This window comes from Chiroxiphia lanceolata, chromosome 26, assembly GCF_009829145.1.
Source record: "Chiroxiphia lanceolata isolate bChiLan1 chromosome 26, bChiLan1.pri, whole genome shotgun sequence".
Taxonomy (NCBI): Eukaryota; Metazoa; Chordata; class Aves; order Passeriformes; family Pipridae; genus Chiroxiphia; species Chiroxiphia lanceolata.
This window is the reverse complement of record NC_045662.1, coordinates 5,210,233-5,236,319: the sequence shown is the minus strand read 5'-3', so window position 1 is coordinate 5,236,319 and position 26,087 is coordinate 5,210,233. Positions and strand designations below refer to the sequence as shown.

General features: G+C 54.0%; 2 protein-coding genes and 1 long non-coding RNA gene across 7 annotated transcripts in view; 1 reads left to right on the top strand and 2 right to left on the bottom strand.

Annotated features, from left to right (window-relative positions):
- Positions 1-15,029, bottom strand: part of NPEPPS (aminopeptidase puromycin sensitive) — a 42,544-nt gene extending 27,515 nt beyond the window's left edge. For 3 of the 4 annotated variants that reach the window (XM_032711160.1, XM_032711162.1, XM_032711163.1), the window contains exons 1-2: positions 14,840-14,962; positions 5,955-6,039 (exon numbers count right to left, since the gene is read on the bottom strand). In XM_032711160.1, the coding sequence (XP_032567051.1) occupies positions 5,955-6,039; positions 14,840-14,962 (208 nt within the window). Of the gene's footprint in view, positions 1-5,954; positions 6,040-14,839 lie in introns of all 4 variants that reach the window. The other variant, XM_032711164.1, reaches the window with a different exon arrangement.
- LOC116798626 lies at positions 8,372-12,199 on the bottom strand. The gene is made up of 2 exons (XR_004360913.1): positions 9,693-12,199; positions 8,372-8,539 (listed from the first exon to the last, which is right to left on the bottom strand). It is a non-coding gene; the product is annotated as an uncharacterized LOC116798626 (long non-coding RNA).
- A 5,960-nt stretch (positions 15,030-20,989) lies between the features above and the next one.
- Positions 20,990-25,774, top strand: MRPL45 (mitochondrial ribosomal protein L45). Of its 2 annotated transcripts, none has more exons than XM_032711166.1 (8): positions 20,990-21,127; positions 21,342-21,540; positions 21,697-21,814; positions 22,223-22,321; positions 22,929-22,977; positions 23,444-23,593; positions 24,174-24,347; positions 24,840-25,774. In XM_032711166.1, exons 1-8 carry the CDS (start codon positions 21,071-21,073, stop codon positions 24,897-24,899), a joined length of 906 nt encoding a protein of 301 aa, XP_032567057.1. In that variant the 5' UTR covers positions 20,990-21,070; the 3' UTR covers positions 24,900-25,774. The 2 variants fall into 2 exon arrangements, with proteins under 2 accessions (XP_032567057.1, XP_032567056.1); XM_032711165.1 differs by having other exon boundaries at positions 21,056-21,148.
- The last annotated feature ends 313 nt before the right edge of the window (positions 25,775-26,087 follow it).

The following is a 26,087-nucleotide window of genomic DNA, read 5'->3' as shown; positions in this document are numbered from 1 at the left end:
CTTGCCACTCAACCGACTTCTTGAATGACAAAGCTGGTTTGCAACAAACGATTTCAGTCACAAAAGGACTTGTTTTCCACACTCAGGTATCACTCCAAGCATCCAGGTGTTGGGTTTCAGCCTCAGCACACTCCAGGATGTTCAGCTGAGCTGTTCCACAAGTGACAAAGGGAACTGGAAACGTGCTTTTATTGTTCTAAAATTTCAAGTGCTGTTTATTCTGCAGTAGTGTGATTTCAGCCTCAAACCCCTGCTCACAGAGCACATAAATGCAGGAGCTGCATGAATAAATTAGTTTTAAGTACAGGTTTCACTGAGCTCTGCTCAGGGTTTAATCTGAGTTAACCACTGTGCTGGGGTGCAGGACACAGACAAGGCTCAAATAACACAGAAATAGCTGCAAAAAATACAGAATGCAGGGGAAAAAATCCTCCACTGGATCAAGCAGAAGAACTTTAGACTCCTGATCCGTGCTGAGGAGTTCCAAGATTTAGAAAATCAACTTCAAGAGGGATGAGATGGAGCATTTAAAGCAGAATCCGTTCCAAGGACACCCAACTGCCAGCAAACAGTGGGAAAAGAGCACCAAAAATAAGGGTTTGGCTTTTCTTCTTGTAACTCTGGGGGCACTGAGGCAGAAAAGGAAGATTTTCAGGAGAACAGTCCTTATGGACAAGGTGTTAATCCTGAAGTGGGCTTCCAGCAGCAGAGAGGAGCTGGTTGCTGACTCCATCCTTCAGATCCCAGGAATTTTGACCCCGAGTCCACCAGACAACAAACCTGTTGTTCTGCAGCAGCATGTGGGTGCCCTGGGTCAGAGGGAAGGACTGGCTGGATTCCTGCTGGGAAGCTCTGAGCCTGGAGGGCTCCTGCTGCTGCTGGAGGAGCTGCAGGTTGTGGTCAGAGGGTAAGGGAACACCTCAGAGAGGCTGGATAAGGATCAGCTCAGGAATGCAGCAACACTTCCCCCCCCCCCCCAGTGGATTTTAAAAGGACCACAGCAAACCATAAACATTTTTATCTTTTTTACAAAGATCTGATACCAGAGACAAACCCCAGCAGGATTTCAAACCCCAGCAGGATTTCAGGAGCAGAGCTCCAACCTCCCAAAACTGAGGAGTGCAGAGGAATGTGTGTTATGTGCAGCTTCTGCCAAAGGTTGACAATGGATATCAAGTTTCCCCCTCCTCCTCTCCCAAATGTGAAGTGCTCTTAAGTGTGTTTGAATTTGCAGCTCTGCTACTTTATGAGCTTTTTAACCTGTACCAGGAAAGACAGAGCTGAACATCACCAGGGTTAGGAGGTGAAGGCCTTCAGGGTTTTTTTTACTCAAAGCAGCTCCTCACATATCAAATTCCAAAGCAAAAGAACATAAATGAAAGATTCAAAGCTACATTTTTGTTGTTGTTGTTGTTTAAACTGACTACTCAGTGCCAATAATTTAATCCAGAGCAAAAGAACCATGGAAAACCATCAACAATACTTTTTGTTCGAGTTTAAGAGGACTGCTTCTAACAAAGATGTGATTGCAGCAAAGGGCTGTGTGAATTCCTACCAGTGGAATACAAAAGCTCCTGAAGAGAACAGCCCAGTTTTGGCAGCCTGCAAACTTTGGAGAGTTTGGCACTGCAAGGTTGCAAGTTAATCACTAGCACATTAGTGCACAGTCTGGGCTGAGCTGCATGAGAAAAATCAAAAGCTGCTGCTCCGTGTTTCTTTGGGGGGGAAAAAGAAAAAAAAAAAAAAAAAAAAGCCCAAAAAATTGCATCCCAGAGTTTGGAGCTCTGCACTTCAAACTCTACAACAGCTTTTGCAATAAATTCCAGGCCTGCCACAGAGCACTTCCTGCAACTGCACAGTGACCAGAGGGAGCCATCGATTAATGATCCCAATTCCTGGGCTCTATCCCTGATAAACGTGGCTCCCAGCCCTGGGCTTTAAGCAAAGTCAAATCTGGACTCGAAGCCAAGAGGAAAGATGGAATTTTTTCAAGTGGCCCTCGACCCATGGCATGGAGAAGTCACAGGCAATCAAGGTATGGTGGCTTAATGACCTTGGAATCCCAGGGGAGCTGCAGGGGCTGGGAACACTCTGGCTTCTCTACTGCAAATTAAACCCTCCCTGTGCTGACCCAGCGCTCCCTGTCCCCCAATTCCCAGGAACCCTAATGCTTCCAAGCCCTTTCCATGAGATTCAACCTGTAAAATCCTAAAACATATTCCCATGCATCAGATATTCCCAACTGGTGCAGGCCAAGGCAGCCCAGCTCTCCCTAAAAACCTGCATTAAACCCCTGTCACATCGAGTCCCCTCCAGAGAGAAAAGGATGAAGGTGAAGTTTCCTACAACAAACAAACATTCACCACTGGTTTAAACAACTCCAGACTGTCACAGGCAGCAACAGCAGCTGGCTTTGCCACCTGGCCCCAGGTGGGAATTCATGTTCCCATTCCCTTCCTTCCACTGGAATTCCCACACAACCACCAGGAGCAGGAAGGTGCCTTTTTTTTGTTCCCCTTGTGGAGGCAGTTTCCTGATGCACTTGGCTGCTCAGCAGGGCCAGCAGGAATGCCAGGAGAAGGGAGGGAGGGAGGGAGGACAGGCACTCAGCTTTCCATGAGCACTACTGATTTTTGGGGGGTTTTTTGGGGGGTTGTCTCTTTTTTTAAACACCACCTGAGGCTCTGGTGTAACCAGCATCCCACAGTGGGAAGGGAAAGGCCAAAAGAATGAGTTCTGGCCCTAAAGCCTCTTAAAGGTTGAAGTACAACCCAAAGTTGTACTTTGGGTTATTATTCCTGCTAAACAAACATCGCTCCTGCTGCCTGGGATTTCCTCCGTGGAGCTGCCAACTGCTGCCCTCCAAGCACCTCTAAAAATTGAAAAGCTGCTTTAGATCCCCCCCCCAGAACCCGAGGAGATTCCGAGCCAAAGGCAACCTAATTCACTCCCTCCATCACAGTTTCACAGCTGCCTGGAGGAGACATTCACAGGAAGCTCAAACTCCTTCGCATTCAGCGAGTCTGAAACTCAATCCCTTCAAACTCCACTTGCTTGGGAATGTCTTTGCAGTTCCTCATTCAGCTCAGCCAAGGCAACCATCTGGACACGGGCAGTGCAGCACGTGCACACCTAAAAGCCAAAGATGCAGCAGAAATGCTAAAAAACAGCTTCTGGGGGAGAAAAAAAAAAAAACCAACCCAACCCAACCCCACTGACTCCTTATAATCAGTGGGAGGAGCAGCTCCAGCAACGGAAAACTCGGTGTTTGGAGCAGCTTTGTTCCATTACAGAATTCCTGGCACACACAGAGCAAATCCACAACCCCCCCACTTGACAAATCCCTGCACCAGTTTGATGATGAAACGGGATTTTTCTGCTCCCAAGTCCTGAGTAATCAATCCCCCCCTGGTCTGTTCCTCGCTGGATGGGGGATTACGCAGCAAAATTCTTTACTTTGACTTTAAAGCTGCAGATCCTCCCTCAGCTTCCCGACAAATGTTGGGCAATAATCTGATTTCCCTGCAAATCTGCATTAAAATTCCAAAGGCCAAGTCCTACCCTCTGCTGTATCCATCTTTTAGAAGGTGAACAGGGGGACAAGGAGCCCACTCAGGATTAGAAAGAATTATTAGGGAAATAAATAACTATTCTGCACAAAAATCAACAGATCACCTGCTGAAACAAAGGACAGGGATCTTTTCCCCACACCTACTTTTTGGGACAGAATCACACTTGAAAGGAGATGAGTGACCAATTATCTTTTACCTTTTCTCAAGCTGCAGACAAGAGTGAGACAAATTCTCCCCCACTGAGACACAGAACCAAGAGGGAACAATTCTCCACTAGGGAAGAATTTTAAAGGAGATTTAAAGAAGAGCTTTAAAGGAGGAAACACCCCTAACTTCTCACTCCTTTTCACACACACTCCCCAGGCAGCTGGTAGCAGGCTCACCTAAGGAATTACACCCCAACCAAGTGGCTGATATTTCTGTGGCTTCCCTGGACTACATTTCATCCCGAGTTTTTGAGAGCAGTTATACAATTACCATCCCAAAGCTGGGCACAATAGGAGCATTAGTGAGACTGACTCGAGCTGTATCAACAGGTGCCAGCAAACACCCTGCCAATTCCATGCAATTTTCCTTCCAAAGCCATTACACTGCTTGGCACCTCCCCAACCCCAGAGATATGTTTTTAACCCCCTGAAGCCTGGGGATAATAACAGTGAACGTGCAGCAAGGCTACACCTGGAGCATTTAGGATAGCACAGCTTGTGAGTGCTGCACTCAAACCCCTGTGTGTCCAGAGAGCCACACTCAGGGCTATCCAAAAATACCAGAATGAAGGAATTTAAGCCACAGAAACTCAATTCCAGCACCCTTTGGTTTAAGTCTCTGTTAAGCTCAACTATTAATACTTTCAAGTTACAAAAGATCTTCTCTATTTTATGTATTTTTTTTTCTGGTTTGGCTGGCAAGAGATTTTATTCCCAGGTACCTTTCCCCTCTATTCTCATTTTCTCAATGGCAAAATATTTTCTGCATTTTTTTTCTGATTTGGCTGGCAAGAGGTTTTATTCCCAGGTACCTTTCCCCTCTATTCTCATTTTCTCAATGGCAAAATAAGCCATTCCCAGGGGGTTGGGCCTGTGGCAGGGAACAGACTCCAGGTGCACTCTGCTCTTACTACCCCTGTTATCTCCTGGTTCCTCAGGATCAGGAATAGCTCCAGGAGTGCTTGGCAACACCCTGCTCCCAGCCAGCTCCCTGTGACAGGCTGGGAACACTGGAGTGCCAGGGTACAACCCAGAGCACGTAGGGCACAGTTCTCCATTCTCTCCCTGTGGGAATGGGGTGGCCCAGCTCCAGGCCCCTCAGTCATTCCCTTCCCTCTGGCTGTGCCGGCGCTTCCTGAGCTGAGCTCGGCTTTTCCAAACACACCCTCCCAAAGCTGCTTCCTCGGGACACTTCCTCACCTCTGCTGCACCCAAACAGCCCTCTGCTTGCCCTAATCTTACATTAAAATAGAAGTCAAACCCATTTAAATGCAAAGATTTGTTGCAGACAGTCCACTCGGAACCCCGGGATGGTTTGGGTTGGAAGGGACCTTAAAAGCCACGGGCAGGGACTCCTTCCAAAAAGCTGCTGGGCTTGAAAAAGCAAATGCTCCAGTAAAAAAAAAACCAGGAAGGCTTTGATCACTGCTAGACCATTCATGGAGCTTATTTTGCACACCTCCTTCATTTTGTGCTTCAACTGCTAAAACCCTTTTTGTGTTTGCAAATCTCAAAATATAACCGGGGAAGTCAATGACTCCAGCTGAGCGTTACCAACAGGCACTGCTGCTCCCATTTCCCCAGGAACTTCCAGCTTCCCACTGGGCCAGATCCCAATCCTTGTCTCCTCCACACAACCACCTTTTTCCCTGTTGCCCTACACTCAGAACATCTTGCTAAGTGACTTCCCAAATCCTTCCCCACGGGTATTTCCTTCTGCAGGGCGTTATCAATGCATTCCTTATCTAATCCCTGTCACGGATTTTGTCAATATTCCCGAATCCACAGGTGCAGATCACGTCCTTACACATTTATCCAAGATAAATAACAGTGTCAAACCAGCCCAACATCCTTTGCCTACAACCCCTCGGGCACAAGGGAGCAGAACAAATATCTCTGGCTTGTTCCCAATTATGTTTGTTTAATAAACACTATTAAAGGTTTATACTTTTTGACAAGTATAACTATCCGTGCACCTTTCCAGCTCCTGCAGTGGTGTCCCACCAAGATTTCGTGGAGGCTTGAGGGAACTTCTTTAACGCAAGGCAAACGGCAGCGAGGAAGTGAGATAAGGAATTCTGAGCTTATCAAATGTTATGTAATCATGGAATCAAAGTCGCTGGCCGTTGGCAGCAGCTCCCAGAACGCCGGGAAGGGAATGGATCCTCATCCCTACCTTCGTCCCCTTCCGGCGCGTAGGAAGCTGTGATGATGTCGATGTCGGCGCAGTTCATCACGATTTGGTTGGTTGCATTTTTCACCTGGAAGAGAAATTCCGTGAGCACCAGGAGGAAAAGCTCCCCGAGGCAGGCATTCCCACCTCCCACCCATCCCAGAAGCCCTCTGCCAAGAGTCTGAGGCGGAATTTGGTGGTCAGGAGCCGGGAAGAAGCAGCCGGGACGCGCGCGCTCGATCCGCGCTCGGCCGTCCCAGGCCGACTTATCCCGCCGTAAATTACTGGAGGGAACGAACTGCCGGGTAAAAAGGGGTCTGAAAGCCTGACAATGGAGCCCTTGTACACGCCTGGGAATCCAAGAGCAATGAAAAAAACGGATGGAGAGCCCGTCAGCCTCCTCTGGAGATGATCTGTGGGAGACCAGGGCAAAAACCTGGGACGGGAGATGAGCAGAGACACAACCCCTGTGGGTGCTCGACACTGTGAGCACTTCCGAGGTTAAAAACATCTGCCAGGAGATTCTCCTTCCCCTTTTCCTGCGAGCTTCCCTTCTGCCAGTTCCTGGCTCCACACACTCTGCTTTATTTACCAAGTGCCAGCTCCCGGCGTAGGAATAAACTGTGGGGCTGTGCCAGCTCTCTGTTTGAATGCAGAGGGATTCCAATGAAATAAAAATTAATTACAAAGGGGTAAAATATTTGGGAGTTAAAGAGGGAATTATTTAGAAATTGATGGCTGAAACCACTAGAATGGTCACACTGGATGGAGCTGGGGATCCTGCTAGTCCTCCACACGATTTCGAGCAGGAGATAAGAGCAGTTCTTTAAATAAAGGAGTAAAAATTCCTGTAACAGCCAAGTAGATTTAACATGTGCACGAAGAAGCTGCTTCCTACCCCAGAGTGAGCTCCTCAGAGCACAAGGACTTCCACCCCTTTCTTTTTCTTCACTGTTATAACCTCAAAATGCCTGTTCACACCCAGATCCATCGTTCCAGGTATCCGTGTCTGAACAGGGCAGGAACCAACTGGAACTGCCTCCAGCTCTGGGGTCCCAGCACAGGAGGGACATGGAGCTGTTGGAGCAAATCCAGGGGAGGAAACATCCAGAGGGATGGAGCAGCTCTGCTGGGAGGAAAGACTGGGAAAATTGGGATTGTTCAGCCTGGTGAAGAGAAGCTCTGGGGTGACCTGATTGTGGCCTTCCAGGACCTGAAGGGAACTTACAGGAAAGATGGAGAGAGACTATTTAGGAGGGTCTGGAGTGACAGGACAAGAGGGAATGGCTTCCCACTGCCAGAAGGCAGGGTTAGATGGGATACTGGGAAGAAATCCTTCCCTGTGAGGGTGGGGAGGCCCTGGCACAGGTTGCCCAGAGGAGCTGTGGCTGCCCCATCCCTGGAAGGGTCCGAGGCCAGGTTAGACAGGGCTTGGAGCAACCTGATCTAATGGAGGGTGTTCCTGCGTGGAACTGGATGATCCCAAAGGTCCCTTCCAAGCCACACCACTCCATGATTCTCCCCGCAGTGGCAGCTGGTTCCCCTGGGCCAGGAGCTGCTCCGTGTGCCCAGCCCAGCTCACCCCGCTGGCATCTCCATGGAAACGGGTTTATGGCATGGAAAGGCACCATAAAAGGCTCAGGTGTCCCAGCTGGAGCAGACACTTCTCCCTCTGCCATCAGGGCCTGGGAGCTGGGCGAGGAGGAGCCGGAAGCAGATATTCCATGCGGAGCTGCTCTACCCGGGAATGGTCCCTTAGTCATGTGGGACATAAAAAACCAGATTCCAGCCCAGTCACTGATAAGGAGGCTTAAGAAATTTCAATGTGTAACTTAACAGGCGTGTTCCCACATCCATCTGTGAGCCAAAGGGCTCCCACCAGCTCTTCCAGGGAGATCCAAAGCCCACAGAGGGTGGGGAACACACACCGACCTGACCGGGAGCTCCTCTCCAACCTCGGACACCAACCTTGCTCCTGAAGCAAATCCCTCTGGTTTACTCCCAACCATGGGATTGTTTGATTTCCTAAATAAAGGTTTAAAGGTGTAATTATTAGTGCATCATTCCAAGCCCTGCAGTGGTGTCACACCAAGAGGTGCAGCAGAGCCACGTTGCCTCTTTGTGGAATTAAACCCGAGCCAGTTTTACCCAACAAACCCGACCTGGTTCTGAAAACAAAGCACAAAACGAGCAACTGCAACAGCTGAGGTGAGAGAGAGTAGATTTGATGCTTCCAGCAAAGATTTATAACCTGAAATCTTATTTTTTTTTCCCCAGTTCTGTGCCCACGAAACCAAACAACTGCAACGCTCCCTTCAAGAGCAAAATCAGAGCCCAAAAGTTTTTATCACAATATTAGGGTTTGGGGTTTTTCAAGGTCCTCTAAAACACAATAAAATCAGAATGAGAAAAGCTTTTCATAAATGTCTAGAGACCTTTATTCAATCTATAAATCCAAATCTCTCTGGATTCGGAGTTCAAGATGCATTAAGAGCTGTCCAAATTGCAGACAATGTGGGTTTAACAATAGGCTTGATCTTTAAAAAACAGCCTCTTCCGAGGACACAACTTTCAGTGGAGCACTGTGCCTGCAAAATAAGAAAGTTTAGGTTTAAGCAGAGACAATTCAGAGGCTCCTTGGAAAGAAAAATCACCTATTTTTAGGATTTTTTTTTTTTTTTCCTTGCTTCCTACCAATATCAAGCCAGTTTTACACGAGGGCAACAACCAGGAAACACCTCGAGGGACTAAAGGAACCAGCAGGCTAAAAGAAAGTGTATCCTCCACCTCCCAAAAAAACCAAGGGTGAAATTCATGGTGCAGGCAGGAATTGTGACAGTGGGGTGGGCCCAGCACCTTCTGAGGCTCCCAGAATTGAGTTCAGAGGGGGAAAATGAGCTTTCCTGTTGCCACCCGGGCTCCAGCCTGAGCCTCCTCCCTCTGAGCCACTAAAATCCTGAAGTACAGACACACCTGTGAGAACAAAAACAGGACCAGAACCCGCCCAACATACTTAACTTATGACCACCTGATGTCACAAGAACCTGCAGCTCAGTAACTGCAGACACCAGGGATGGCCTGGAATGAATCCATGTGTTTTGCTGGAAGTGAGACCTCGGAAGTGCTTTTTTTTTTTTTTTTTTTCCAGACAGATGTTCTGCCCCTGGAGGGATTTTCATGAATGAAATCGTATGAAAGGGCAAAAAAAAAAAAAGCATCTTTCTGCATGAGGTATAAGCAATTACCCAGGTGAATATGTGGGACTGTCACCCTGCTTCACCTTGCCCTGGAACATAATAAATGTACTCTTCAGCAAGGAGAGGTTAATCAAGGCAAGAGCAAGATCTAAATGCCCACAATGAGCAGCTCTGCACAGGGTTGACACTTGAAACTCAGATGAACCACCAGGGATATCTGAAATAAAGGAATATAAACCTCTGGCTTTTGATGAAACTCCGGTAAATTAATCAGAATTCAAATACTTGTTGAGATCAGCCAGGCACAGACACCAAAGGGGAGGAAAATCCCAGCCAACAGGAGGTAACAGCTGAAGTTCCAACCCCCCAGAAGTTTTCCAAGGTAACATCATTTGATGGCAGAAGAGCTAAAAACGTTGATTATTTGGCTCTGCCAAACAGGACTCGAAGATTTTCATCAGAGCAGCAAAAGGGTTTGATGGAAAAACCTTCCTGGGACATCAGGAACAGGGACTTGAATGGCTCCAGTGGAATGCCAGCCTACCTGAAATACAGGGTGAGGTGCACCCAAAGAGATCTCCCAGAGTCAAAACTAATTCTCCAGAGCCACAAACACGACCAGATAATTCAATTCTTGACACACAGCCCCACAGCCCTCTCCTAAAAGCAGCATTGTAACAAAGCACGTGTGTTTTTAGCAATTTGCTCTCTAAAAATAGACAACTAAAATTGCCTCGCTTGTGTTCCGGGGTGTATCTGTTTTAAGAATTTAAACCTGAGAAAAAGAGATTTCATTAATCTGCACCTCCAGCAAATTTCTGGGAGCTGAGTGGTAAAATTAGCAACGCCAGGACTACTGATTGGCCCACTGGAAAAAAATTCCCTTCATTCCAAAGAGCATCCAGCCCCTGTGTGGCTCTCACACGTGGTGCAGAGGTGTCAAATTCACATGGCCAAGTAAATCCCTTTGTACATGAGCACTGCAACCTCCCAGCCTTGGGAATTACAGGGCTGGAAGAGCCCTTCTGGGGGGGGGGAGAAAGGCAAGACACCCCTATTTTTGAGCTGAGAGCCCTGAGGTGTTGGCTTTGAAGCACCAGATTTGAACGCTCAGCTCGGTACCTTTTTAACTCTTAAAAGCAGGTTTCATTTCACTTGCTGGAAGTGCAAATCCAGGTTTTAATTTTCACCTGCTGGAAGTGCAAATTCAGGTTTTAATTTTCACTTGCTGGAAATGCAAATTCAGGTTTTAATTTTCGCTTGCTGGAAATGCAAGTTCAGGTTTTAATTTCACGTGCCTGAAATGCAAGTTACAACACAGGATAACACAACCATGTATTATTTATCCTGGACAACTTCCCCTCTCCCCAGGAGACACTGAGCACAAATACTACACCCATCAAGCTTCATTTTTCAAGGATTACACACAAAGAGTGTCACAATTAATCTTTAACTGGCAGCCAGCAGGATCAGACTATACATTCCTTAGGCTGGCACACACTGCATAATTAACCTATAAAAAGCAACAGATACAGGTTAAACATTGCTAAATATACCCTAAGATACATGAAAGGGACTGCAAAAGATATTTAAAAGAGCTGTGTACCTCGGGTTGTAAATTCTTTACAGATAAGCTGTTTTGCAACCAAGAAACTCCTCAGAGTAGTTTCCAGTGAGAGAAATGAATCACCCCACCACACTCTCCAGGGCAAGGGAGTTTATCCACAGGGAAATACCAGGAAGTTGGGAGACAAGTGTGCACCCTTCTGGAGCTCTGCCCCCTGTGCCAGGCAGGTGACTGTTCAGAGAGTTAAGGACTTGAATTTTAAGAGATTAAAAACCTCCAGGAGGGCAGCTGTTCTGTTTCTGTTGCTGGTTACTCATGTTTGTGGTGCTGCAGGACACAAGGGCCACACATCCCCTCTTTGTTCCAGCCCTGCCAAGGAGCCAAAAGCAGAGTGGGGAAAGAAAAAAAGCTGACCTGCCCTGAGTAACCCGAGTGCCCCGTGCTGATAACCAGGCCCTGGAACGGCTCAATCTCAGCCCAACAGGCGAAGAAAGCAAATGAACTTATTTCCACCCAGAGAAATCGGAATTGTGCTCGTTCAGAGCCATCCCCACGCCCTCAGCAAGTGGAGTTCAAACGCTCCAAGATGACATAAGTGGCAGAACAATCACAGGAGTGTGAGCAGGCGCCTCTGCCTCAGCTCCAGAGCTGCTACTGGGACTCTCCCACATCTCTGTCCCAGCCGGGATGAGGGATCCTTGGGAGACGGTTCATTTAAGGATTTTTTTGGGGGGGTTTCAACAGTGATAAATGGGAATTATGTACTGTCAGTTTATGCAATTGTTACACAACTCTACAGGCTTCAAAAAAAAAAAATAAATATTCATATGAGCGCTAATTATATTATTTAAAAATCTCGACTAACCGGACAAGATTTAATAGATGGGTCACCAGATACTTCCCAAGCACAGCTCCAGAATTAAACTGTCAGAGAGACAGATTTCAGTCCCACTCCTTTATCCAGAAACAAGCAACACTGGACAGAAGGCCAGTTCCTGACCTGAACACCAGAAATGCCACAATAAACCACAAACAGGTATCACCCCTTTTTAAGGCCTCAAAATCAATCTGGTCACTGCTGCCCCCCTCATCTTTTGGATCATAAAAGGTTTTATCCTCTGCAGATTACCTGGAGTTGCCATAGAAGTGCAACATTCATTACTGTGGCCTAAAGACAGAATGCTTTAAGTTATTTATAGGTGCTAAAGCCACCACAAGTGTCCTGCCCCAAAGCCAAGGCTGGAACACTTGTTTAGGGCTCGAGTTGAAAGACCAAAATTCTACACAGAGGGTTGTAAATCCTATTACTGGTGTGAGTAAGAATGATCAAGTGTTTACTTGTAATACCTTGACTAAACATCACAGCCTGCACTAATTCCACTTTGCTCTTAAAGATGCAAAACGACAGAGCAAACAAATCACTTCTGATGCACGGAATGAAAAGTATTCCCCTCTTTTTGGGGGTTAAACTGGTGTCAAAGTGTCAGAACTCACCCCACGGGTCAGAAAGCATCTCTGCTTTAAGCCCTTGATGTGGATTATTGCTTGTCCAGCCATAATCAAACTGGACTGGAGCTGAGGGGCTGGTAATTATTGACTGGCTACAGGAAAACGACAGCTGGATCTTCAAGAGGAAGCAGCAGCACACGTATTTCCCTACCCCAAAATCTGGAAAATTCAAAGTTTGTGGCTTAAGCACAGAATCCCTTTTGCCTCACTGAACACACAGTGATGCCAAGCTTTGCTGAAAGCAGGACATCTCTGGTGAGCTCCCCTCCACCTTAGCACAAGGTGCAGGTAGGAAGGGCCAACAGGCCCTTCCCTGAAGCAGTTTGCCCCCAAAAGCACACAGATGTCTTTTTGTTTTCTACACTCAAGCCCAGCTCAATGAGAACATGCTCCCAGTCACTGTTTTTTGCTCAGGGGGCCGTTCCTGTCCATGCAGCACTGTGGGTGAGCTGGTTGTTCTTCTCCCCATGAAGGTGCAGAGCAGTTGCCCTCTCATTTTCTGGAACTGTGCCTTCCCTGTGCTCTGCAGCCACAGCAAACCTCTCCAGGGAGGCTTCCAGCCTGAGGCAGGCAGGTGAACGCTGACCCCTCAGCCACCTTCCTGCCCTCCCTTCCACAGCAGCTGGTGGTGATTCCCTGGTTTAGGGTGTTAAAAGTTATCCAAAATAAAGATACATAGTTAAATCCTTGTTAAAAGCCTCGCCCTCTGGGTTTTTTCATCCTCCTTCCTGTGGGAACATCAGGATGTGAACAAGGGGTGGTTGGCTGGGTTTGTTTTTTTTTTACAGCCTGGAACCTGTCAGACCCCTGTTGTTCCTCGGTGGTAGGGAAGTGCAGCATTTCCCACTTTCCAGGTGTATCCACCGCTCCAGGAATTCCCTGAGCAATCCCCCTGCACGGCAAACAACATTAAAAACACCTCCACAGGACTAAAACCTGCAGACCAGCCACCAGTGGCAGAGGAAGCCTCCGAGTGCTGGTTATCCCTGGATCCAAGCGGGGATCCCAAGGCTGCTGTTCAACACTCCTCTCCTCAGCAGCAACGCTGGCTTAAAAAGCCACTGCTCCCCTCCCCCCGAGTGTTATTTTTAACCTGGATGATTTCAGTGATCCCATTTACAGCCCCACAGCTGTAGCAGGACTGAGGAGCAGCACCTTGGGTGGGAAGACAGGAATAGGTGGCCGGGATCAAGGCGGAAGAGATCGGGAATTTCTCGGGCTGGCATTTTCAAAACCAAAGGCTGGAAACCAAACCCCGGGCTGGGACCAGATCTACGAGGAGATTTACGTTTTCAATATTTCTGTCACATGACACAAACTTACTCATCTCTGCTCGGGTTCCTCCAGGTCCCCAAAGTCACAAGATTCCCCATCATCCCCTGCTTTTTCCCCCTTCCACAGGCGCTCCCCAGGGAGTCACTCGCTCTCCTCTCTACCTGTGTTTCACATTCAGCAGGTTTATTGCCTTACTGTATTTATTACCTCATTTTAAAACAGGGTTTAACCACCTCCTCGGACCAGGATTTAAATCTGTCCCCATCTCGGATTCAAAAATCTCCCTCGAACGTTTTTTAAGCTCCCTGTGCAACCACCCCGTTTTTAAGGGAAAAGAAAAAACCAACCCAGTTGTCCCTTACAGTTCTGCACCCATTTCAAATCACAAGGAAAGACGGGAAGGCAAATTTGGGTGGCAGAGCAGCCTGAGAATGACTGGGAGACTTCAAGGATTTCATCAAAGTGATGAAACAAATTTCTGGCTTTGAAGCAGGAGCACACGGGGAAGGTCTCTCTGCCTTTCAGAAAAGGCTTGAAAACTCAGCGGTTTAGGTCTGCAAACCCCTTCCCGGCGCTATCCCAGCCCCTCCAGCACACCGAGGCCTACCCTCACCGTGCCACACCGGCCACTTCTCCTTTCACCGCATAAATTAGGCTTTTTCCAGCAAAATCCCGAGCCATCCGAGCGCCTGGATGGAGCTCCCGGCAGCTCGCCGGGGGCTGAGCACGGGAGTGCGGGGGGGCTCCCCATGGATCTGGGGGGGCTCCCCGTGGGTCTGGGGGAGGCTGGGGGGATCCCGGGCAGGCAGATCCCGGCGTTCCCAGGCGCTCCAGGGTTATCCCACATCCCGGGCTGTGCCGGGAGGAGCCGCCCGGGGGGACCCGCAGCGGGGCTGGGCGGGGCCCCCCCACCCGGTTTGGGGGGGTAGGGGAGGGGGCTGGGGAGGGTTTTGGGGGGTCTCCAGGGGGGTTTATCCATCCATAGTGAATGGAAAAGGAGGGCGGAGACGGCCCCGAGGGGCCTCCCTGCACCTGCCCGCCGGGCCCTGGGGCTGAGGGGAGGGGAAAGGGGGTCTCGGGGGGTCCCTCAGGGACCGCGTGGGGAGGGGGCGACCGGGGCTCGGGAGGGGGGGACGGGACCCCTGAGGGCCTGGGGGTCCCCTGGGGGTGCTGAGGGGGTGAAGGGACCCCTGGGGGGGGGGCGGGCTGAGGGACCCACTTGTAAGGGGGGAACCCCTGAGGGGGGTGAGCGAAGGGACCCCTGGGGAGGGGGGACGGGAGGAGGAGGATGAGGAAGATGAGGATGGCGGGGGGGGGGGGGGGCGGAGAGGAGGCCTCACCTGCACGGCGGCCTCCAGCTTTCCCTCGAAGGTGAAGTCGATGAGGTCCGGCTTGAGGCAGAGCCCGTAGTTGAGGGGGGACACGTCGGCGGGCAGCCGCTCGAACGGCCGCTTCTCCGGCATGGCGGGAGCGCGGGGGGTGCGGGGCTGGGCCCCCCCCCGGCGGGGCGGCGGCGGCGGCGGCGGCGGCGCGGGGAGGGGACGGGGAGGAGAGGGGAGAGGAGGAGGGGTGGGGGGGGGGGTGGGGAAGAACGGCGGGGCGGGAAGGGCGACGCGGCGGCACACGGAGAGAGAGAGAGAGAGCGGGAAGGGAGGAGCGGCAGGAGCGGAGGAGGATGGTGGTGGTGGTGGCGGTGATGATGATGATGATGATGAAGAAGAAGAGGAGGATGAGGAGGAGCGGGAGCGGGAGGAGGAGGAGGAGGAGGGAGGGGCGGGGGCGCGCGCGCGCGCTCCCGGCACGAGGCGGCCCCGGTGTGAGGGAAGGGAGGGAGGGGGGGGGGGGAGGCGGGGAGGGGGGCGGAGGGAGGCGGGAGGCGCGTGCGCGTGCGCGCGGCGGCGCCACGCGGCCGCGCACGTAGCGCGCGCGGTGGGGGGGCGAGAGCGGCGGAGACGGAGCGCGTTGCGTAAGAGGCGGGAGGGGGAGCAGCGCGCGTGCGCAAAGACGCGCAACTTCCCCCCCCCTCCCCGATTTGGACACGCCCTTCGCCGGAGTGGACGCGCCCCCTTTGAGGCCACGCCCCCTCCCGCGTGGTCACGCCCCCTCTCCCCTCACTCCCTCACGGGGATGGGGAACGGGGAGGGCGGTGAGGGGGGTCCCGGTGCTCACCCCATTAATGGGAGTCCCGGTGCTCACCCCATTGAGGGGGGGTCCCGGTGCTCACCCCATTGAGGGGGGATCCCGGTGCTCACCCCATTGAGGGGGGGTCCCGGCGCTCACCCCATTGAGGGGGGGTCCCGGTGCTCACCCCATTGAGGGGGGTCCCGGTGCTCACCCCCTTAATGAAAGTCCTGGTGCTCACCCCATTAATGGGGGGTCCCGTTGCTGACGGATCTGGAGGGGATCATAGAATAGAATCATGGAATCAGCTGGGTTGGAAGGGATCTCCGAGATCATCAAGTCCAACCCTTGATCCACTACCGCTGCGGTTCCCAGCCCATGGCACTGATGCCACATCCAGTCTCTTCTTAAAAATCTCCAGGGATGGAGAATCCACCCCCTCCCTGGGCAGCCCATTCCAATGGCTGAGCACCCTCTCTGCAAAGAAATTCTTTCTAATCTCCAACCTAAACCTCCCCTGGCACAGCTGAAGACCCAGCCCTCTTGTCTTGCTGATGGTTGCCTGGGAAAAGAGACCAACCCCCCCCTGGCTCCCCCCTCCTGTCAGGGAGTTGCAGAGAGTGAGGAGGTCTCCCCTGAGCCTCCTCTTCTCCAGGCTGAACAGCCCCAGCTCCCTCAGCCTCTCCTCACAGCACTTGTGCTCCAGTCCCTTCCCCAGCCTCCTTGTTCTCCTCTGGACCTGCTCCAGCCCCTCAATGTCCTTCCTGAGCTGAGGGCCCAGAGCTGGACACAGCACTCCAGGGGTGGCCTCACCAGTGCTGAGTCCAGGGGAAGAATCACTTCCTTGGACCTGTTGGCCACACTGTTCCTGAGCCAGGCCTGGATCCATTGGCCTTCTTGGCCACCTGGGCACACTGCTGGCTCGGTGCACCCCATTATGGGGGTCCTGGTGCTCACGGGCCTGGGAATGGCACAGTGCACCCTGTTAATGGGGAGTCCCAGTGCTCTCCCCACTAATGGGTGGTCCTGGTGCTCATGGATCCGAGGGGGTGTCCCGGTGCACCTCGCTAATGGGGGGTCCCACTGCTCACAGCTTTCCCTGCACCCCGCTTTTGGGGTGACAGCCACAGCCCAGCCCTGCTCTGGGTTTCGGATCAAAGACCTCATGCTCTGGCTCCATGTGGTGTTAAACATGGATCTGATTAATCTCGGCCTCCCAAAAGTGAGTGTGCCGCGGCTTTGGGGGTGCCACAGACTCCCTGTTTTAAGGAGGAAGCTGGAAATCATTCCTTGCCTTCCACCACCGGAAAATGGGACTGATCCCCCCCCCCAAAAAAAAAAAAGAAAATCTATTTTTGCTAAAAGTGGCACCTCACTGTTTAAAATATAAGTCAGGGAGGGAGGGGAGCAGGGATTGAAGAGAGGGAGCAGGGAGTTGAGGAGGGAGGAGGGATTCCAGGCGAGAAGCAGGAATTCAAGGGAGGGAGCAGGGATTCACTGAGACCTGGAGGAGCCAGCGGCACGAACTGGGGCAAGGAGAAAGTACAGACAGCTCTTAGCACATCGTTATAAAAACCAACCCGGGTTCATCTGGGGCTGCCGCGGGGCCGCATTGTGCTGCAGAGCCCCAGGGAGGGAAAGGGAGACAAGGAAACAGCTGGAAACAGCTGGAGCGGCGCGGGGGGTTGTGGCAGCTGCCGCCCTCCTCCCTCCCGCCACCTCCCAGCGCCTCGGCGGGACACACGGACACGGGCAGACCGGGGGCTGGGACCCGGCCCGGGGGGTGTTTCGTGGCTGGTTTTGGGAGTGAGCTCCCAGCTGGATGCCGGAGAGAAAGTCCTGTCTCCCCTCTCGGTGAGGGAAGGGTTGGAGCGGTGATCCCACAGTTCATCAAGGAGGTTCCATAAGGGATTTGCAGCCAGGATGGATGGGATAGGACTCAGCCCGGCCGTGCCACGCTGGGGACACCCCGAGGCCACCACGGCTGGCCAGAGGGATGAAGCCCAGCCATGCCACAGCCGTGCTGAGGGATTTTACCAGCCCCCAAAATCCCCTCCCTTCGCTGCCCTGGCACAGCTCGTGGCCACGGGCAGAGCCACGATGAGGTCAGGGGCAGGATAAACCTATTCCTGGAGCAGAGCTGCTTGGCACCGCGGGAGGGAAGTGCAGGGGATTGTCTCCTCTGAGCTTTAATTCCCATCCCCGGTGGCCAAAGGGTCACTGGGTGCCCTCCTGGCATGTGAGGGGGCTCAGTGGCCCAGTGGCCACAGGCCACGTGCTCAGCAAAGGGCCCCGGGCACTTTCTGTGGCTGCTGGAGGTATTGTCAGATGACAGATGCTGCTGTCAGCAAGAATCCAGAGAGAAAGAGGGAAGAAAGACCAAACCTCCATGGAGAGAGCCAGGGGGAAGCCTCCTCCTCCTCCGCAGTGTCCCGACCAAACCGGGTCCTCCTGCAGCGCCAGACTGGGGAGGGCCTGGGGACAAACAGGGTGGAAGCCAGGACTTGTAATTACCCCACAGCCACCAGCCGCTGTCAGTGCTCCCTTCTAACCGGGGGGGAGAAAAAGGGGGAAGAAAAGAAAAAGAAAATTCCCCGGGGAGGCTTTTCTTTCCTTCTCTCTTTCCCCGGAGCTTTGGCCGGAGCGGGAGCAGCCGGAGGGCACGGGCTAATCCTGCCTCGCAGGTCTGGGCCGGCGGCTTAGGGCTGGAATCTCTGGTATTCGGGAGCACGGGGACAGCAGTGCTCGAAGCTGTGAAGTGGCTCTTGGGGCCTCTTGCTCCGCGGGACATTCCCGGGGGGTTGGGAGGCGTTTTGCCCGGATTCTCCCTCTCCCTGTGTGTCCGTGTGCGTGCGTGCGGCTCTTCCCGTCGCCTCCTGCCTCGCCAGGTACCTGGGATGAGTTGCACAAGGATGGATGGATGGAGGGAAATGTGGCCAAGCCCCTGCCTGGAGGTGGCAGGGACAGCTCAGAGCCCTGATCCCAGCCCTGATCCCGCTCTCCCGTGGGACAAATCCCTGGCAGAGTGGTGGTTGTGCAAGGGGAAGGTCACGCGTGGGCTGGGGGCACCATCAGGTGGCATCTCCAGAGGGTGAGCCCCATCCCAAACTGCAGGCAGGGATTCTCCCAGACCCCAGCAGCCCCCCATGGCGAGGACGTGGCTCCAGGGCGGTTCCAGAGCCCTGAAACGATGCCCACGGAGGTGAAACCAGCTGGGATGGCACCACAGGGCAGCTCTGCAGCTGGGAGAGCCGGACAGGCTGGGAAAATCCAGCCCTACAAGTCCCATGAGCTGTGGGAAAGCGCCAGGGCCGTGGGGCACCAGTGACTCAGCCCCATCTGCTCCAAGACTGGAGCCCCCACAGCCCCGGGGCTTCATCCCTGTTTTCCAGAGGGTAAACCAGGTCCAGTTTTCCCCCTGTGGCACAGCAGGGAGCATCCCCCCTCCTCTCCTATTTTTGACCCTCCACGAGGAGCACCACCCCAAATTTTGGCATGCAGATGCCATCCCCACCCCCCACCCCCACGGGTTCCTGGCCTTCCCCCTTGCCCCCTGGCTCGGCCGCTCCCGGCTCATCCCGCTCCCGCCGGGGCAGATAACAGCGCGGGCCGGGATCAACGGTCTCGGGCACAGCGGAGCCGTCACTACACATTAACCAGCTGTCCGATGGAGCAACGCGGCCCCGGAGCCAAGATCAACAGTCCCCAAAGCAAACTGGGAGCGGGGCCAGGCGGAGCCGGCGCGGCCGGAGCCTCCCGACGAGCCCCCCCCCGGCTCTCGAGGGCCCCCCCCGGGCTTCGCACCACCCCCCCCTCCTCCCGTGCTGGGATCGCCTGTGGATCTGCGAGGATGGGCCGTGGGCGGGTGATGAGCATCCCCAGGGTGTCCCCGCGGCTCCCAGAGACGGAATTTCGAGAGGAGAGGGTGTGGGATGAGTTGGTTTGTGTTAGGGCGTTCGCCCGCGGGGATATTTGGAGGGTCCCCTGCCCCTGAGCCCCTCTCCAGCAGCAGCAGCATCCTGGGAATGCTGAATCCCAGGGGTCTGGGCTGTCCCAGGGTCATCAGGACAGACGCCTAACAGGAGACCTTCTCCACCACCAGCATCCCGGGAGTGCTGCATCCCAGTGTTCTGCGCTGTCCCAGGGACATTTGGATGGACCCCTGCCCCTGAGCCCCCCTCCACCGGCAGCATCCTGGGGGTGCTACATCCTGGGCTGTCCCAGGGAGGTTTGGAGGGATCCTTCCCCCTGAGCATCCCCCGCTTTGCCAACAGGCCCCCGAAAATGCTGCAGCTCAGGTTGCCCTGGGCACATTCAGAGGGCCCCCTGACCACACGCCCCCCCTCTGCCAGCAGCCCTGCGGGGGTGCCGCATCCCAGGTTTCCAGGTTGTTCCGGACACATCCAGAGGGACCCCCGTCCCCGAGCCCCCCCTCCACCACCATCCCCAGGGGCTGCCGTGACGGGAAACTCCAAAAGCGTCGGGTACCGAGCGCTGAGCTGCTGGGGGGGGGCTGTGGGAGCCTGGGGGGGCTCTGCGGGTCTGAGGCAGCCCTGCAGGTCTAGGGGGGGGCTCTGGAGGTCTGGGAGGGTCTCTGCGGGTCTGGGGGAGCTCTGCGTGTCTTGGGGGATGCTCTGCGGGTCTGGGGGGGGCTCTGCGGGTCTTGGGGATGCTCTGCGGGTCTGGGGGGGTCTGGGGGAGCTCTGTGTGTCCGGGGGGGCTCTGCAGGTCTTGGGGGGTGCTCTGCGGGTCTGGGGGGGCTCTGCAGGTCTGGGGGGGCTCTGCGGGTCTGAAGGGGTTCTGCTGGTCTGGGGGGGGGCTCTGCGTGTTCGGGGGTGTGCTCTGCGGGTCTGGGAGGGTCTCTGCGGGCCTGGGGGCGCTTTGTGTGTCCGGGGGTGGCTCTGCGGGTCTGGGGTGGCTCTGCAGGTCTTAGGGGGTGCTCTGCGGGTCTGGGGGTGCTCTGCGGGTCTGGGGAGGCTCTGCAGGTCTTAGGGGGTGCTCTGCGGGTCTGGGGGGGGCACTGCGTGTCCGGGGGGCTCCTACACCCAAAACACCCCCGTTATGGGGCAGGGTGGGGGTCCCGGGGTGGGGGGGATCACCCCCTTTTTCGGTCCCCAGGACCCCCCCTCCCGCACTGCGCCAGGCACTACGGGGGGGGGATCATCCCCCCCACCCTTCACGGGAGTGGGGGGGCGGAGCTTCCTTTGGCCCCGCCCCCTCGGGAAGCTCCGCAGCCGATGGAATTTTCCACTCGCTGCCGCGCGCGCGCGCGGGCTCGCGCGGGCTCGCGCGGGCTCGCGCCGGCCACGCCCCCTCCCGGCGCGCGACACCCCCCTTCTTAGCCGCGCCCACAAAACCGACACAGGCCCCGCCCACTCCCGACACAAAACCACGCCCACCCCGCGGATCGGATTCCTCCACCTTCCCGGCAGCCCTCGCGGCGGGACAAGATGGCGGCCGCCATGGCGGCGGGACTGGGCCTGAGGGTCCCGCGGCTCCTCGGGCAGGTCGGGCTCGAGGGGGGCGCGGTGAGGGGCTGGAGAGGCTTCAGGAGACTGCGGGGAACGCGGGCTGAGGGATATGGGGCGCTCGGGGCGAGAGAGTGCGCGGAGGGACGTGGGACAGGTGGTACGTGTTCGCGCCCGGGAGGTGTGAGGGGAGGTAAATCAAGGTGTTGGAGCTGTGTGTGTCACTCCAGGCTTTGTTGTTTCCCTTCCTTAGGCTGCAGGGTCCGTGCTGCGCCCCGGAGCGGCTCCGTCCTGCCTCGTCGTCCCGGTGAGAACGAGGAAGAAGAAGAGTTTCGCAGTCCCCGACTGGGCCCGGGAACTGACCCCCGAGGAGAAGATGTGGCGGCTCAAGTCCTCGGCGCCGATATTTCCCGACCAACACATAGAACGGACCTTCTACTTGGCTTCCACAGGTGGGGCAGCTGCTCTGGGGCCAAAGCTGAAGCAGCTCCTGGCCCAGCAATTCCCTGCGTGCTCCTGTTTCACCTCACACATATCATCACCTTCTTCTTTGATTCCTTAATTTTGCTGGTTCTGAGCCCCCTCCTGACCTTTTCTCCCTCTCCCAGCTGACATCATAGATCCATATGTCCCTCCCGAGGGCGATGCCCGCCTGTCCACCCTGTCCAAGGAGGGGCTGAAGCAGAAGATGGATAAGCTGAAGCAGACAGCGGCCTCCCAGCTGGCGTGAGTGCCTCCTCAGTCATTAATTAGCTTAATTCTGTGCTGCAGGAGCTTTGCTGGGTCTGTGTTGTGGCAGGACCGGTGTCTTCTGTCTGTCTCTGTGAGATACTGGGGGGTTGAGAGACTGGCATCACCCAAAACACCCGGGACAGTTCCATGTGGGATCTCTGCCATCACCCCAAAACACCTGGGACAGTTCCATGTGGGATCTCTGCCATCACCCCAAAACACCTGGGACAGTTCCATGTGGGATCTCTGCCATCACCCCAAAACACCTGGGACAGTTCCATGTGGGATCTCTGCCATCACCCCAAAACACCTGGGACAGTTCCATGTGGGATCTCTGCCATCACCCCAAAACACCTGGGACAGCTCCAACCTGTTCCTTCCTTCCTTTTCCTGTCTTTTCAGCCTGCGGAAGATCAAAGATCACGACCCGGATTTCAGCACTAAAACCTTCCCAGAGAAGGCTCAGGAGATATTTATTGAAGCTCACAATTCCCTGGCAAAGTAAGACCCTTCCCTGGCTGGTGTGGGTTTTGTAGGACCTGCCTCTCTTTGCTGAGATGCTCTGGTTTTCATGGAATTGTGGAAAGATGGAATGGTTTGGGTTGGGAGGGACCTTAAAGCTCATCCAGTTCCACGCCCCTAGGATTAGAAAGACAAGGAGGGATTCCCAGGGTGGCTGCCCCATCCCTGTGGGAGTATCCAAGGCCAGGTTGGAACAACCTGGGCTAGTGGAAGGTGTCCCTGCCCATGGCAGGGGTGGAACTGGATAATCTTTTAAAGTCCTTTCCAACCCAAACCATTCCATGATTCCATGAAATGTCACTCCACTGGCTGGCTCTGCTTTCCAGTGACAGATTTCAAACCTTGGTTCCAGCTGCCAACATCACTAAAACATTTAGGTCAGAACTGGCTCCCCCTGTTCCTGTGCCCTTTCCCTGGAGCTGTGTCAGCTCAGCTCACCTTCGTGCCCTCCTTTCATTGCATTTTTCCCGGCTCAGAATTTGGCTTTTCCTGTTTTGCCAGGAGCTCGTGTGTCTCCTGGAAAGGCAGGGATCTGTGGGGAAGCCTCTTTGTTGTGTCCAAGTAACAGGGTGTGTTTCCTTTGCAGTTTCAACAAGCAGAAACTTCACTCCCTGGTGACCGAGCGCTGCTACCCCGTGAGTGTGGAATCGTGGAATATCCTGAGTGGGAAGGGACCCACAAGCATCAAAGTCCAACCCCTGGCCCTGCACAGACACCCCAACAATCCCACCCTGTCCCTCAGAGCGTTGTCCAAACGCTCCCTGAGCTCTGGCAGCCTTTGGGTTGTGACCAAACCCTGGGGAACCTGTTCAGTGCCCACCACCCTCTGGGGGAAGAACCTTTTCCCAAAATCCAGCCTGAACTTCCCCTGACACAGCTCCAGCCGTTCCCTGGGTCCTGTCACTGATCACAGAGAGCAGAGGTCACTGCCTTGATCTCTTCCATGGCTTTTAAAGCTCTCTAAACCTCATCATGTCTCATTTTTTCTGGATGCAGCAAAGAGCTGGGAGGGAAACCCTGACTCTAATGGGGTTGGATGCAGCACTTTGCTCGTTGTGTTCTCATCCGAGTCGAGCTGCTGCTTGTTTTTACCCCTTGTAGGACATGGTCCGTGGGAACAGGTACAAGACCATCAGGTGGAGGTTTGTGGAGTCCCTGGAGCCCCCCAGGGTGGTCCATGTCTGCTGTGACAGCCTCGTGAACAGGGGCAACCTCTATGGGCAGGTGACAGTGAGGATGCACACCCGGCAGGTACAGCCCTGAGCCCCTGCCCTCCTGGGAATCAGGGATTGGATCAGGCTGGGAGGACCCTGGGGGTCGTCCAGTTCCACCCAGGAACACCTTCCACTAGCCCAGGTTGCTCCAGCCTGGCCCTGGACACTTCCAGGGTTGGGACAGCCACAGCTTCTCTGGGAAATCCATCCCAGCCCCTCCCCACCCTCACAGGAAAGAATCCCTCCCCAATATCCAATATAAATCTCCCCTTTTTGGTTAAGAGCCATTGCCCCTTGTCCTGTCACTCCAGGCCCTTTAGAATAGTGTCTCTCCCATCTTTCCTGTCGCTCCCTTCAGGTCCTGGAAGGCCACAGTGAGGTCACTGCAAAGCCTTCTCTTCTCCAGGCTCAACAATCCCAATTCCCTCGGCCTTTCCACGCAGGAAAGGTGCCCCATCCCTCGGATCACTCGATCACAGAGAATCCCACACTGGTTTGGGTTGGAAGGGACCTTAAAGCCCATCCAGTGCCACCCCCTGCCATGGGCAGGGGCACCTTCCACTGGCCCAGGTCGCTCCAAACCCCGCCCAACCTGGTTTTTTGGGCTGTTTTTACAGATTTTGGCCATCTACGACCGCTTTGGGCGGCTGATGTACGGTGGGGAGGAGGTGCCCAAGGATGTTCTGGAGTATGTTGTGTTTGAGAGGTACCTGGTGAACCCCTATGGCTCGTGGAGGATGCATGGGAAGATCATCCCGGAGTGGGCCCCTCCAAAGGATCCCATTGTCAAGGTAATCCCACCAGGAAAAGGCACCAGCGTGGCTGGGAAATGCAGATTCCTGGTTAAACAGGGATGAAGACAAAGCTGAGCTCCCTGTGAGGGGAGGGTGGTGGGTTGATCCACGAGCAGAGCTCTTTGTTGTTGTGGTGGTGTCACCTGGAGCACCTGGAAAGCTGGAACAGGAGGCTGAGGGCAGGTGTGGGATGATAATTTAGGGGGGTTACTTCTCCCTGGGCCTGACCTGGCAAAGTGCTGCAGGGGCTCTGTCTCCCTGTGTTACTAAAAACAGATCCTAGAGGAAGGAGGTGAGAATTCCAGTGTGGTACAAGGCCTGTCATCCCACCCCATCCCCCCCTTGTGTTTTCCCTGTTTTCCCTCCATCCAATCCCCCCTTTCCAGAACCCTCTGCTCCCCTTCCTTCTTCTCTGCAACGTGAAGAATCCCCAGTGCAGCAGTTCAGAGCTGCTCTGTCTCCTGCTGACTCTGTTCCTTGCTCTTCCAGACGGTGATGATTCCTGGCCCGACCCTGGATCCCTCACAGGAGTATGAAGAAGTGAAGTAGGAAGTTCTGGAACCTGCACAGGGACAGCAGTGCCACCAGCCTGGGAGGGAGGGAGGACTGGGAATGTGGCTGTGCCTGCCCTGGGAGCAGCCAGCAAACAAAGTGGCTTCAGAAATGGACTCCAGTCACCCCGAGTTTGTCCTTAAAGGAGCGAGAGGGGCTCGGGAGAGGGATTTGAATGAGCCCTGAAAAGGGTTTTACTCTGTCCAAGGACTCTGTGTGCTGCAGCTTCACCCCCCCTGTGTTTGTCCTCAGGGCCATTCTCTGTCCTGGACTTCCATTGTGAGAGCCCTTGGCTCTTGGAGAGCCCTTGGAAGTGTGTCCAGACGTGGGATATTTGTCACTTCCATGGGAAGTGCCACAGACCTGCTGGTCACTCATTAAAACTTCCACCAGTAGCTGCTGGCACATTGTTTTCCTGTTCCCCCTCCCTTTTCCTACTGATTCCCAACCTCCTCCTTTTTTTTTTTTCAAACAAAAATCCAGGGAAAAGCAACAAGAACACTTTTAAATCCAATTCTGGGGAGGAGGGTGCTGGGACTGGGCTCCTGCTGAGTGGGAGTTTCCCCAAGGGGCTGCAGCACAGCACTGATAATTCAATTTAATGTCATTTTTGGCTCCTTGCAGGCCCAGCCTTTCCCAGGGCGGGGGTTTGGTGTTTGTGGGTTCTGTGTTGTCAGTGGGGGACTGGCACCATCCTGTGGACACAGTGACATTTGCATCAGTGCCTGGTTGTGCAGGATGGGTTGGGAAAACACCTCCCCAGAGGTTCCCTTTCTCCAGGGCTGGGAATCAACCTTCTCCCTGCTCAGCCAAGTCCCTCACAGAGCCAAATGCTCACTTAGTCACCCAGTAACAAAGCATTTGCTTCTTCAGCCCCGTCTTGCTTTTTAACTCAGCCATTTCCAGAGCACTTTTATTTCATCCCTGAGAGTTCAGGGCATTTTTATTTCTGCTTTGAAAGAGATTTTGCAGAGCTGTTAGGAGAAAAAAAAAAAAAAAAAAAGAGTTGTGGCTCCTTGTGCTCGCAGCGTTTTCAGCGGGTTTTTTTTGTGAATGATGTTCTTTTGGAAGGGCAGAACATCATCTTTCTGCTGCCTTGGGAGAGGAGCCAGCCATGGAATCCCTTTCATGTCTTTTGGAAGCCAGAGGGATGTCACACAATCTGTCTGTTCCTGAAAGGACTTT